We start from the raw sequence: 14,886 nt of genomic DNA on the forward strand, positions 1-14,886 counted from the left end.
TGTTTCCTTTTCCTTTGACAGACTAACAACATCTATTTCTATTTCTAATTCTGGAATATAATAGATGAAGATATTTTATACCAAAATGAAAAAATCAATCAAATCAATAAAGCTAAGCCATATCAAAGCATTAGTGAAATGAAATACAAAGTCATTCACTTGCCATCAAAATCAACACAGGCCAGTGAATCATACTCAATGTCAACGAATTTGCCTTATTTTTAAGAAAAATTGTTCAGTCAGAATTTAGTTGATCAGTTCTCAGAACTTCTCAGATTCCACTGGTGTTGACCTAGTTGTGCCTTAACGCAATAATGTTAGCATTAATCTTCTTTAAGACTGCAAAACTACATGGAGGGTTTATAAGCAGGACAAGTCCTGTTGGAAGAGGCAATATTCACTACAGCAGCTTCAGTACTTCGAAAAAATAAGCAAAGCATTTGGGCACCCTCAGCGATCGTTCCTCCTTCCTCTCAGACTTCCAGATTTAAGGTCAGAGGTGATTATTAGATGATTTGGTCCAACCTCCCCTCAGATGCTTAACCTGAAATAACATAAATATAAAATATCACAAGCTCTAAGCCTGATTGCATTGTTTTGTTTTGAGGCCAACCTCCTACCTCCAACCTCCACAGAAGGGGGGGTCCCCTTCCAGGAAGGTGTTAGGTTGAATATGAAAATCACACCCACTCTAAAACTCATCAGGAGATTGAGAACCCAGCCATGCCTTTGGTGACCTGTCTCAGAGCAGGTAATCACATCAGCTGTCAGAAACAGTGTCCTATTTTTAATAAGAGTTTCAACAGCATCTGTTTCCTGCTGCTGGTGCTAGTTATGTCGTTCTTGGGTACAGACAAGGGTCACTTGGTACCTAGTACTTGTACCTGGTCATTGAATCAAGGTACCTCCTCACCTCCAACTCTGCACACTGAACAGATGGAGCTCTTCATGACTCACAGTGTAAGAAATTTTCCCGAGTTTCAGATTATTGTTTTTGCGTGGCTCCTTTTTGCCATCTTCAAATGTTCAACCTCCTTTTTTCAACAGGGATGAGGGATGTCCGAAAATCCTTCAAGTGAAATTCAGATCTCCAAGTAAGGCCAGTCACCAGTGCACACGCCTTGTGCTAGACCTCGGCATAAAGGGCGGTTTCGTCTCTGGAGCAGGACTTTGACAACCCTGCAGTAATAATATCCTATAGGACCCTCAGTGCCCATTCCATAGACATTATGAATTAATTATTCCTCTGAACTGGAAGGCATAATTAGTTATATATTAAGTAGCACATAAGCTTTCTGGTCCAAACCTTGCTATTCTAACCAAGGTGGTGACTGAGGTTCATCACAGCGCAGTCGGTCAACAACATTGCTCATTATCTACAACATTAGGCTTCGTTTCACCTCCTCTCCCAGCCAGGAGTTTCACTAGAGAGCAGACTGGGGATGTTAACTAAGTAGTTAGTATTGAGTTGAACGGGTCTACCCAGATGATGGAAGAATGACAGAATCAGTCATCAAACAGGCAAAATTCCCACTGGTGGCATAAAAATGTCAGGACTATATCATACTGTAAATGTCACTCGTTTCTGCCAGCATATTTTTATTTGCATTGTTTCTAGTATAAATACTCTTTTCTAAAAATGTCAGCGAGAAATGCCAGTTAGTTTCTGACGATGATGACAAAGAGAAGCTACATGGGAAGCTAAGTACTAGAGTTTCCCAGAAAATCGTAGGGGATTTTTCTAATGGAAAATATTGCACTTTTGTTGAAAAATCCCTAATCCTTTGGCCACCCACCAAAGTCTCTTGGAATGAACAATATTAGGTTTGGCCAATGGGCTTTCAATACAGATCCAACTTCTCACAGAAAACAGTCACATTCGGGTAAAAAGAGAAAACCCCAAGAAGTTATATTGCCAAGAACTCAGCTGTCCACCATAAAAGTTTTGATAGCATTTTTTAAATGAGCTGTATCGAATATGTCACCGGTATTGACATTAGAGTCAATGAACTCACTCCACCATAAAGCATTTAGCACCGAGAACACCAGGGATCTTCTCTGATCTATAATTCAGCCTGGCATTCTGCTGATGAGGATTTTCCAGGGAAAGCTGTAATCTACACTGCTTTGCTCTAACATTGCTGATTTATATATATGTGTGTGTGCGCACGTAGATATATGTTTATATATAGTGAAGTGTTTGATTTTCTTTATTTTTTATAAAGAAGTGTCCCAGAAACTGTTTAACGTGGTTATAATTTTTCATTGAGGATTTCCCTGCTTTTATAAGTAACTATATATGAGATTAGCACTTTAGAGAATAAAAGTAAGCTTTATGCAGAGCTGGATCATCCTCAGTCACTTCAAAGTCTTAACTATGAAGTTTCCAGTACTTCCTACCCTTGGTAATTACAGATACAAACATAGATTCACATAACTTTAAAGAAATAATTTTATTCTTATCCCATATTGTCTTCTTTTGACAAATTTAAACATGTTTCTGATGACTTTTTAACTGCCAAGCCTGATTTTCTACCTATATTGACTACAAATGAGTGCAGCATTAGCCACTTACCGTGGATTCACACCACTAAAAGTGAGCTATACTATCTGTGCTCCTATATAGTTTTCACACAGCAGGAAGTAAAGGTTATATCAAGTCCCACAATGATGTATATGTCATATGATGTCTGTGGTGTGTGGTATGCCAACCTAAAAAAAGAGTTTACATAAACTGAATATTGCTTGTCACATTCATGGAAATCCAAATGTAGAAAGCAAATTATTTAAGACATAACGTTTTTTTTTCAGGGATACACTCTAAAACTGGGCAGAAGGTAAAAGACTTCAAGCTGTATTTACAAAGTACTTGATCTCTAAGATCTTTCTTTTTGCCCTTTTCCATTAGGGCTGAGAGTAGTTGACAGTAATATAGCCTAAAGATCAGGTGGGCAGAAGCAGAGCCAGAACAAGCCCTTCATGGTCCCAGAAACCCCATATAACTCATCCTTACAAGTTTTGGCATCATGTAAGGAGCTATTCTGGAAACAAGCTCTTGCAAGGTATAATCCAATGTGTGAACGTATCTCAGCCCGTGTGAGGAAAACAACTGCTCCTAGATTTTACCCAGGCATGGGTCTGAAAGCCAACAGAGAGGGATTATACTTGAAAACCCTCCCTGCCTCTCAAAATCCCCAGTGTTGTCTTTGAAATTTCGCCATTTTTTTGGAAACAGGCACACGACTCTGTGCAGCTCAGTCTCAGTAGCACCTCCTAAAGCACCTCAGCCCCTAGGAAAAGCATGCTTCACTTTCCAAAAACACCCCGCCTACTTTATTTCAGGTTCCGAATCTGGCAATGAAAAAGGGATGCCTACGCGTCCTAGGGCGAGGTGGAGGCACTGCACCCTCGCTGCGGAGTTGCCGTGCAGGGAGGAAAGCCTCCAGCAGACGGGACCACTCCCCGCGTTGAGGTTCCTCTCCCTCCCCGCCGAGCGGAGCTGACCCCACGTGAAACCTAAACACAGCTGAACTTCCCACCAAGGAAAGGTAACCCTGACAAGGTGAGAGCTTAAATTGCCCCTCCTGGTAAAGCCGCGCTGTCCACACCTGACGATTAGGCTGGAGGCACGTTGCGATGCCGTATTCCCTCGGCTTGCACGGCTGCCAGGCTTTGACAGAACCTTGCTCCAAAACCAACTCTTCATCAAAGATGTCTTACATTCAGCTGAAATCAAAGAGCCTGAACAGATGTCTCTAAATATATTTCCTCCTTGTAATGATGGCGAATAAAAGCGGTGTCCTCTAACACGTTCTGTACAGCATCTGTAACGCTACTGCCGCAAAGGGAAATCAAAAGAAATGGGGTAGGATGTTATGTATGCTGTGTGCTCTGAGAATTTTTTAAACTCCCTTAGCCTCCGTAATGAAAACCACACCGTCTGAAAGCGAAACACTGCTGATTGTTAACTGTAGGTCTGGTGGAAATAAAGCGAGGGACACAGGGAAAGGGAATTTCACGTAAATCTAATTTCTTCTGTGTCAAACAGCGCTACTGTATTTCCTTCCATCTACAAGGATACCCTATGAAATGTGGATGAATGTTATTACAGTCTGCAATAAGCAGAGTTCAAAGCAGGGAAAATTTGGTTCAGATTTGGATTCGGCAGTTCAGAAGTTTCTTCACACTTGCTTCAAACAACCCAGAAAAAAAAATCTCAGGCTTTCAATTGCCAATCTTATATAAAAACTTTTACACGAATCAGGCTGCTATGCAAAGTAGCTAGGATTTAAGCAAATATTTATATATTTTGCTTTTTCAGCAGAACCAAACCGGATTAGTTTGTGGGTAGGATACTGACTGGGATGAAAGAGAGCTCCAACACAGTTCCCAGCTCTGTCTGTGACGCCCTGGGTGACTTTGCACAAGTTACTGCGTCTCTTTGTCCTCCATCCCCCTTTTTTTTTGTAAAACAAAGAGCCCACTTTTCCTGCACCCTTTCTTTTTCTTAACTAGACAGGAGGAGCCTGTGACACACGAGCGAGCGGCAGAAACCCCGGGGAGATGGTGGGCTGGAAGCTCTGATCTCTGCTGGGATCTCATGGTGCTATTGTGAGGGACATTAATAACAGAAGCAGCATAAGAAGAGCTCCTCATAATAATTTCCACACAATTCTGACTCTCCTAGGAGATAAGTGAAGGGCAAAGCTAACGTTCACTATGCCGAACTGAACGTCCAAATTAAAGTTTGAAATGGACTTTTAGTTCCTGAAATAGGGGGTTTCTGGCCCATCTCTAACAGATGATGCTCCCGTCCATCCATGATGCTGTCCGCTGCTCTGGACAGCAAGGCTGCTTCCACACACCGCGACTTTGGGCTCCTTGTTCTCCTTGTCTCATCTCCTCCCTGATGCCTACTGGCAAAGTCCAAACAAACACCCCAAAAGGTGCAGTAACAAAACTCAAAGCCAAATGCCGAAGCACCTTCTGGAGCACCCTTCCTCTTAATGTCCCCGTCAGCTTTCCAGCTTTCCCCCACACAGTTCTGGCACCAAAAGTAAAACATAAGCTGGTAGACATCTCCCCACCGAGAAGAAACTGCTGGTGCCTCCGTATCCCTGAGCAACTTTGGCTGAAAGATAGGAGGTTTTGGAGCCAGCCTCCCGTCCTTGCTCCCAGACCTGCAGGTCCCAACAGCCCTGTCAGCTGTGGCTCCCAGGAGACGTCTGCTCCCCCTATGCCCCAAAGCCCTCACCTTGGACACTGGACCTACTCACTGCCCAAGTTCCCTCCAGGGACCGTTAATTTTTCTTTCAGTTATTATTTTCTTTGTCAGATGGTTGGAATAAAGACCCCCAACACACATGTAGACCTGATCAGTCCTGAAGGGACTTGGGAGCTCCCTGCTCAGTCTTGAAGGGACCAACATATCCCGTTACAAAGTCCCAGACTAAATTCACTCCCAACAAAAAGTCATCTCCCTTTGGACGGGTAAAGTCTACCTCTTGAAATGTCCACATGTTGTCTCAGCAACTCTCCTTTATGGGTGTTTACATTGGATAAGAAGTGGAACACAAAGCAACATTCAGATGAAGAAAGTGCTCAGAAGTAGTAAAATACTGCGTTATCTATTTTTTTTAGCTGAATAAATTGAGCTTGCTTTGCATTATTGCTGGCTGTCTTAGCCCAGCTCCGAAAGTGAGAGAGAAAGAGAAAGGGAATCTTTAAAGGCAACTCCCGGGAGGACACTAATATTTTTAATAGTTTGTGGGTTATGAAACAAATCTGTGTTAGCAGTATTATATATCTCAGCCTGAACCACTGGGGTGTTTCCAGGCTCTTTAATGAAACTAAAGCACTAACACAGCATTGCCAAGAAAGCAGATTTATTCACAAAGAAATGTTTGCTAGCAGAAATGAAAGCGTAGGCATGAGCGGGGCTGTAGCATACTAATGCACAGTCTTGTCACTCACATTGCCCCTTATCGCACCCGCTTAACTCCGTTGTTACTGCTGGATCACAGGTCGCACGTTTTCCCCCTTTTCCTGCCATCCAGTCTTGCCTTTTCCCTGGTTTTTGGAGCCCATTGCACAGCAACGCATCCATACGGGCCGAGACCTGCGCTAACAGCAAAACTTGATCTATAGCCGAGGCGAACTGAACATAAAAAGAAAAAACATACACAAACACTAGGGACTTTTTTTTTTTTTTCATTTTACAGTGTGAAATAGGACCCAAACTAATCAATGGAGCTCAGTGGGAGTGCATAATTATTAATAGGCCCTACATGGGGCCTCAGAAAATATGCAGTTCTCTTGGAAGTTTAAAAGGTCAGTGTGAATAACTAAAACATACTTTTCTTGGTAGTTATTATGCAGTAAAAAAATAATTCATAAGGAAATCAGTTTAGGAAAAAAAAAAAAAATTCTCACGTTCTAGCAGGGTGGTTTAGGAGTGGTTCCTATGTCTTCCATGTATCTTTTCTGGCAGGTTAATGGACCATGTTTTATTCTCTGCCTTACTTCCTAAAGCTCACAAAGCCCAGTCCTTTTTCACTGTTTGCTATTACAGAACTCGAGTGCACGCTGCCCGGTGGAGAGCAAGAATGAAAAATGCTGTGCCCCTTGGAACAACCCACACCGGTGGAGAGCAAGGCCAGATGAAACACCTCTGCGCGGTGCTAATGGTTTGCCTTCTTTACTAATTACACAGCAGCCTGAGGGGTCCAGTTATGTACATGCTACTCTTCAGACTGGTTTCTGGCGACTTGTAAAACAGAGGACACGATGGGCACCATTAAGGGCTCAGACCTTTGAAGAAGCTCTACATGATCTCTAAGCATCGGCAGATGCTTCAGTGAAAAAAGCCCAACAAGCCCTGCGTCCTCCTCATAAGAGCCCAGTTGTGTTTAATGCTGAAACCAAAGAACTTATGCTCTTTCAGGAAACCTTGGGAGGTTGTGAAGAGGCAGCAGGAGATGCTGGCAGCGCTCCTGGGACACACATCAGGCACGCGAAGTGACTGGTATGAGAAAAGTCCCCCTCCACCGGAGCACAGTCAGGTTTCTAGCCAATGGACTTTCCACCCAGAGCGCATGGTAAAGTGGGGAGAGGAGTGAAGACCTAATGCAGAGCACACTGCTGTGTGCCAAGCGTTGTTAGGAAGACATTGCCCTCATCTGAGCTTCACAAGGACACATCAGCCACTATATGTAATGTGGAGAAGCTGCCTGAGGCTCAATTTGTTGCAAGTAGATGGATGATGATGCCTAAGAAGAGATCCCACACTGAATAGTTTAAACATGCAGGGAGGCAGCGACTACGGCAAAGATCTTGATGGAAGCAATAGCTGCATGAGGCAGAACCCGGGCAAGAACCACCTGGAGCCAAGCCAACGCTGCAGAGTATTCTCCAGGACCATGCAGCCCAGCTGAAAATCACCCCTGGGAGAAAGACCAGCATGGATCTTACAGCGCGTGGGGGCCAGGCCCAGCCTCAGGACAGGGATAGCTTTCTCCCTCCCTTCTCAAATGAATTACCTTCAGGCACCCTCGTGCCTTTTTCTGGATTCAGTTCCAACATCCACTTGAGTGATGTTGGAATAGAAGGTACAAAATTCAGCACAGGTGAATTCTGAATTTGTATGAATTTCAAACAGCAGGAGGAATGGCACCAGCCTGAGGGGACTGCCGAAGGACAAAATCCTCGTTTACCCTTACCTCAGACCAAGGAACGAAAGCTGAGCTGTGCCATGTCTCAGAGAGCTGCCACCAGGTGTGGACATGAAACGGGCGGAGAGCTGAACACAATGCCACAATGCAGAGGTGGAGCACAGTGCCAGGGCGGGCTGGGAGGCCGAGCAAATAAGATGTTTTAACTCTTAGACCTCAGGGGAAAGAGCCGTCAAGCAATATTTAATGCAAACGTGGCCTCCAGCTGGGGTGAGTTGGACACTGTCAGAAGGTAGGTGGGGACAGGGACGATGTCTGCGTATCTGTCTATAAATGTGCCTCTGGCCACTGGAAGCTGAACTAGCCGGATGCTTGCCCAGACCGGGTTTGATAATTTTTTATCTCATGTTTCCGTTGTCATCTCCTCTGTCGGGCAGCGTCAGGAGGTGCGTACAGCAAACGCTGTGACTCGGTACAGACATACCCACTAACTGGCCGGGTTTCAATCTGAGCGCTTTTCTCAGGAGTGAAGTCATTTTATTACTATGCTCTCTACCCAGGCACGTGCAGCATCTGGTTAATATATTGCTGGGTCGTTCCTCGCTCTCCAAGCGCTCCAGCCCTGCCACATTGCACAACACACAAAAGGCGAACTTTCCAACACTTCGCTCGGGTACCTGTTCCAGGCACTCACAGACCTGGTTAGGAGTATTTTCCAAGGAGCCAGCCTGCATTTTCCCATGCTTAGTTTAGTTATTGGAATGTCTGCCATTTATATGTGTTCTCCTTGGCTCCTGCACAGGTCAGCTACTATAAATCAGCGGAGTATCGCTGACTGTAACGGAGCTACAGTAACTTACAACAGCTGAGTATCTGGTTTATGAATGCCATTCCCGAAGCTCCATGTTAAATACAGCCCAAGGCCGGGGCATTTAAACAAAATGAAGAGGTTATGAAAGGCACATAAGCGTCTTCCAGTTCAATATTGTTTGTCCTAGATACTTACTAGGTGATGAAAGGATAAACACACAGACCCCAGGCACGGTGATGTCAGACTTTGGTTTCGCCAGTGATATTTTCTCTGTAAAAGGAGCGCACGTGAAACAAATGAAGAAACAGGTGAGAGCGAAGGTTTGGCTGCCAAACTTGGCCATAGATAAAACACGATGAAGGTATTAACCCTGTGGACTGGAACGTGAGTGGAAGAATACCTGGGGAGGGAAAGGAAATCCCCGTGGCCATCGAGAGCCCTGCCTAAGTACCTGCGGGCAGCTAATGAGGAGGCGTGCAAGAAAACTCACTTCTGAAGCCACATCAGGCATGATCCTTAATGCCCTGATCCCATCTGGTGGGGCGCGGAATTTACTTCTGGAATTCCGTTTGCTATGCTTTTCCCCGATCTTGCTCTTCTGCAATTCTGTGTGGACACAGAACTGCCTCCAAGTGGGGCTGCACACACCTACATCACAGGAGCTTCATGTTCTTCATGCAAAAGCCTTTTTCTCCAGCGACAACAGAAAGTAAAAAGGAACAGATTGCCTCCCACTGAAATGGAAACCACGTGGAAACCGTCTCCATCTGATGGAGTTTTGGTAGGCTTTTGGTTTTGCTTTGGAGGGGGCGGGGTGTTTTTGAGAAACTGGAAATTTGGATTTCTTGAAACTAAGTAATTCTGCTGAGACGAAAACACTTTCCACTTTGGGGCAGGAGCACCCATCCTACTTGCTGCACCTTTTTACACTTGCTACAGCCACAAGCGCGAAGGGCTGAGCTTTCAAACGCTGGGTCACAACTGCAGCATGGGCCACCACGTGCACAAGCAGCCACCAAGGCCAGCCAGAGCAGGGCGGCTCTCGGCACAGACACAGAACCGCAGCCAGGACCGGTATAAGGCCACACCGCGGATTTGTGTGCGGGTTCCCTGACCCGGGAAAGCACTCATCACCGGGACGCCCTCCATCCGCCAGACCTTCACCACCCCACCAAGCCCGACCCGACATCACCACTCAGAGAACGTTCTCCTGAAGACGAGATCTACAAAAGCGTAAAACCCACTACCTGCAACAGCGCGATCTGAAATCAGCCACAGGATTGGACACAGCTAACCTGAGCCGGGAGAGACCCCAGCCGGCATCTCTGCCCATCCGCGCACTGCAGGAGTGACCTTTCTGCTCCAGGTGCCTCTCTCTGCCCACGGATTACAGAGGGAAACCAAATGACCGGCTTAGACCAGACATCTAACTGGAGCGAGTGGGGCAACTCCCGTGGGAACTGGAAATACCGTGCTAACTTTCCTCAAACGCAGTGAGAAACTCTCTTCCCACAGAACTTACTATATATTAATTAGGCAGCAAGTTGACATATCTCTGGCTAGCACACGTTAAAACAACTCCACAAGTATTTACCAGCTGAGGTCTAGGAAGACGGGCACCAGAAAGAAAGCGAAAAGATTACAAAAAAAAAAAAAAATTCAGCTAAGTGGGGCTGTGGCAATTTGCCCTACCAAGCCCAGCCGCGCTGAGCAGAAGCTCCTCCTCTCTTCTCCCCCCGGGGCAGGGTTTCCCACCACTCACAAAGGTGCAAAGGGCAAACTGTGCCAACCGGTTCCAGCCTAAAATAATGCCAAATAGGGAGAAGAGACCCGACAGCTTGTGATCGAGAAGGAAAACGTTGACACGCGTGGTTAAAATCCCTTCCATCTTGCAATCCTTTGGTTATTCTGGTAGCTGACATTTTGGGAGCTAAGAAAGGGAGCAGGAGAGCATTCCTCACTGGAATCAAACAGAAACAAAATCAGCTGTTTCTTGCGTATTAAAGTAACACCACCAGCGATTTCACTTCCTAACTTACTATTTCTGTCATTGTCATAATATACAGAAAGCATTTGGCAAACTTTGCTTACGAAATTCCCAGAAAAGAAAAGGCCAAAGCCACGAACATTCTCCTACGTTTTAATAAGGATAAGTATAAAAGGCTCTCTTTTCTAAATCAGATGACTTTGCTTTAAAAGGCAAGCGAGAGTCTAATTTAGAACCACTTATTTTCAGGCATCAATGAAAACTCCTAAAATAATCTTCTGGTTATTATATACAATCTCCTCTATCCCCCTTCTTTTTCTTCCTTATTTACAAAAAGGACTTTAAAGATGGTGAAAAATTAAGAGTATTTATTGCCAGATCAAGTATAAGCAATACAAGCCCAGAAGATGTCTCTGTATTTAAGTGCTTGGCAAAGGAATTGGGTTTCTGCGTGGCTTGGGCATGCTACCTAGAGACGCATTTTCTACTGGGGTTTCCCAGCCCTGCTGGCACAGCCGCGTTTCTGGAGTCACCAACCTGAAGCCTCAGTGCAGGCACAGTGGGATGAGACGGGAACAATGCTGCTGCGGCACAGACGGAGAGGGCAGGGATGCCGGCAGTGAGCGCACAGCCGCAGCCTGGCCTCCACCCTATCATAAACACTGCCATCCCCTGGATATTTAAAAGCTCCGTCCCTTGAGACATTTGAACAGTTGCGCATTATTTTTGCAAAGAGGGTGATAAATTATAAAGGCTGATGGATTTACTACATCAAGGTAGCAGCAAGTGATTTCCCCCAGAGCAGCTGCTCCGCTGAAACGCCGGCAGAGCCAGAAGAAAGGCACACATCTTCAGAAGGCGGCAGAGTACCAGGGGCTCCTTTTCCAGAGCTGTTTCAGTCTCCTGATGACTGTATAATAGAGGTAGAACCCAAGTCATCTGCTTTCCTATTTTACGCAAGGTGACTAAGAAAGTCTTATTTGGTTTGAATAGATTTCAAAAGTGTGCCTATATATATTTTTATATATATATATATATATATGAATAAGCCTCTTTCATAAGAAAGACTTCATGAATATTTCATGGTTTTCCCCTCGGGTTTGTAAGTATCTGGTTTGCATGCTTTACTAAGTACAATTTACTGCCACCTGGGCGCAGGAACAGAAGATTTCCAGTGGATTCTGCTGCGTACATCAGTAGCCGCAATGTAAGGAGCACTACGATGCCAACAGCTCCACCATCCTCTCCGATAGTATCAGAGCCTTCTTCAGATTTTGGTGGAGCAACCAGGTGATGAAACGACCTCCCAAAACTGTGCAGCCCCCTTACCTACAAGTCAGTGTCGCCCAGTGGGTCTTTCTTTCCCTGGTTGGCTTTTAAAGAATGTTTTCTTTACCCCTGGTGCTTGCAAGATGCTGTTCAAAGGGAAAGAAAAGTACAAGGTGACCCATGGAAATCATCTCTCATCACATCCCACCACTTGCCACATATTTTTTAAAAAACGTAAGCTTGGATAGACTGGCCAGTTTGCCGTCACGTCTCCCCCTTGCAACAGCTGACAGTCAGACGTTCTCGCTTACTTTAGGGTTTGATTTATCGACTGCAATTAGGCTAAAAAGGATATTTTAAAGAATACAAAGGAAATCTATGATTACTCATAAATTGGAAGCAAAAATAGAGACGGGAAAAATTATTTCTTTATCCAAATTGCCCGACATGAACTCGTTTGTGTTTTCATCTCTGTGAACCTGTCGGAGGGCTCTCCCTACCCCCGTAAGGGGTGCTCGTCTTCTTGTGCATCTCATCAAGATGAATCAACTTCAGCTCAAACCACCACGAACTGCAGTTTCTGGTAATCACTGCTCACACTGGAAACATCCTCAACTCTAAGTGTTTAATTCAAAATGCTATCAGAAGTTTGGTGGTTTTGACGGGGCTTGGAATCTGCTGAAGGTCTCGAGTGCAATGCCCAAGATCAGCCCAAAAAGTATGACATGGACCACCATGAAAATGAGCATTCAGCATCACAGAGCCATCTGCTAAGAAATGCTGTGACCAAATACCGCAGCCAGCCCTGGAGGGACATGAATCCAAGCCGAAAGCTGGGATGGGACCACTCCAGCTTCCACCGGTTCATTGGCTGTATCTCAATCCCCACCTGAACCAGGCAGCCCACTCCACTCTCTCTCAGCAGTACAGGACATCATACGTGAACAAAAAGGTGTTTTCGTGCTATCAATGTTTGATTTATTTTGAGGGAGCAGATGAATCCAACGTAGCCATCTTCTTTGGGGGAATTCAGAGCACATTCCAGCAGGGCAACAATGACTACAAGCACCGTCCCATGGCCTTAACATGCTCCACCTGCCTAAGTGCTTGGCAAAGGCTGAGGCTGAAATGCGAAAGGGTTTCAGTGCATAAAGGCCTTCTAAAAATGAGGTTGGGTTTAAGTAGCCAGGCAAAACCCTCGCATATAATAAGGGGCATGAGAAAGGTTATGCCTACTTCACGGAGCAGATTCCAGCACACAGATCCCTTTTCTTGGCCACCAAAGATGCAGAACTCTGTGCAGTTTGGTGTTTATTTATACGAAAATAGCCTTCATTTTTGTTCCATGCCTTGGGGCTGTGCAAACTGCGATAGGAGAGGCATGGTTCCAGCAGTGATAAGCAGCAGACAAGGGGCAGTGTTTTGTCCAGCATCTGTTATCACACCCTTCCCAACCTAAACAGAGCAAATTAAAATTAGCAAGATATTAAAGAATTAACACTGTAAGCATTTATGACCAACGTCAATCATTCACTCTCTCCTGGAGCATGCAGCAGGGCGAACAAGTAATGCTGTGCTCCAGAGATTAATGGTACATGACTGAAGTCCTGATTGCTGTGGGCTGTTTAGTGGTGAAGCACATTTGCCCTCAGCCAGGCAAAAGGAAGTAATGAGCTGAAATAAAGAAACGGGAAATATGAGTTGGATAGGAGGGGAAAACATCCTAACAAGCTGCCAGGGGAAGTGCTGGTTCATCGCTCAGGTCATTTCAAATTGGACTGGATAACGCATTGGAAAGCATCCTAGTTTCTGGGAGACTGTGCACTGAGTGTGAAGGATGAAGGGGCAGAGCCGGTACGTTTCTGCCTCTTTGACTGGGTGTCTTCCATCACATGCTCTGCAAATAGAATCATAGAATCACATGGTTGTGTTGGAAGGAACCTTTAAAGGTGATCTAGTCCAACCTCCCCCGCGATGAGCAGGGACATCTTCAACTAGATCGGTTTGCTCAGAGTTCCATCCAACCTGACCATGAATGTTTCCAGGGATGGGGCACCTACCACGTCTCTGGGCAACCTGTGCCAGTGTTTCACCACCCTCATTGTAAAAAACATCTTCCTTCTATGTAGTGTAAATCTACCCTCTTTTAGTTTAAAACCATTGTCCTATTGCGACAGGCCCTACTAAAAAGTCTGTCCCCATCTTTCTTATAAGCCCCCTTTAAGTACTGAAAGGCTGCAATAAGGTCTCCCTGGAGCCTTCTCTTCTCCAGGCTGAAAATAGCTGATGGTTCAAATCAAGCCCGGGCTTACCTTCCACCTGCAACACAGAGTAATTACTGAGGAAAATAACAAATACGCTCGCTATCCGTACCCGGTATTAACCTCCCCGGGTAGCCTTCCCCTCCTCCCCTTCGCTGCAGCATTTCACAGTCCTCCAGAGCAATACAAACTAACCCCCTAGAGCATGCGCTGGCCACGGACTGGCAATACCAATGACCAGTAACGAGCTCTCGGTCACTGGTGTCCATGCGAACAACCTTGAGACAACACAAAAGAGCTACTCAAGGCTTCTGCACAGGCTCAGCTGCCCCTAAGATTTTTCTCTCCGAACTGCTCAACCTCCTTGCAATACCCAAACGAGAGCTGGGACCCCACGGGGAGCCAGCGCAGTTATTAATGGTGTTATGAGCCTCGCAGAAGTGTAATTCCTTGGACAGGTATTCAGGGATCACACATATTTTCTACTTGGAGGTCGTCTGGCAATCAGGAAAAAAAAAGTTGGGGGGTCTGCTATTTTACATCCCTTTTCCCCCACGGAGAACAAGGAGGTAATAGCCAGGCAAGGTAAGGCCCCCTCAGCCTCCGCAGGCAACGAGAACTCATTTATTTCCATGCTGATAGAGGGAACGGTGGTGATTTGGGAATGAAACTCAGCCAGCCTGTTACATTACATGGCCTTTTCAAACAGGAGCGATACTGCTTTCACGTCTGACATGCATCATTAAAAAGCAATCACTTCAAGCAAGGCTCGTTTTATTTATCACAAAAAGAAAAGGAATGGGAAAAAGTGAGAGATAATCATCACTCAACCCTTTCCCTGCTGAAAAGCGCAAGCCTGTGTCCAACAAGCACGACCACCCATCTCGA

The 14,886-nt window shown here is 45.4% G+C and overlaps 1 protein-coding gene across 1 annotated transcript in view; it reads right to left on the reverse strand.

Moving 5' to 3' along the window:
• Positions 1-5,965: 5,965 nt before the first annotated feature.
• The window catches only part of TRABD2B (TraB domain containing 2B), a gene marked incomplete at its 3' end in the record, with an annotated part of 127,406 nt that continues 118,485 nt past the window's right edge, over positions 5,966-14,886 (reverse strand). The window contains exon 3 of the mRNA XM_082484066.1: positions 5,966-6,157. Within this exon, the coding sequence (XP_082340192.1) occupies positions 5,966-6,157 (192 nt within the window). The remainder of the gene's footprint in view (positions 6,158-14,886) is intronic.

Source organism: Vanellus vanellus, assembly GCF_965231255.1.
Source record: "Vanellus vanellus genome assembly, chromosome: 5".
Lineage (NCBI taxonomy): Eukaryota > Metazoa > Chordata > Aves > Charadriiformes > Charadriidae > Vanellus > Vanellus vanellus.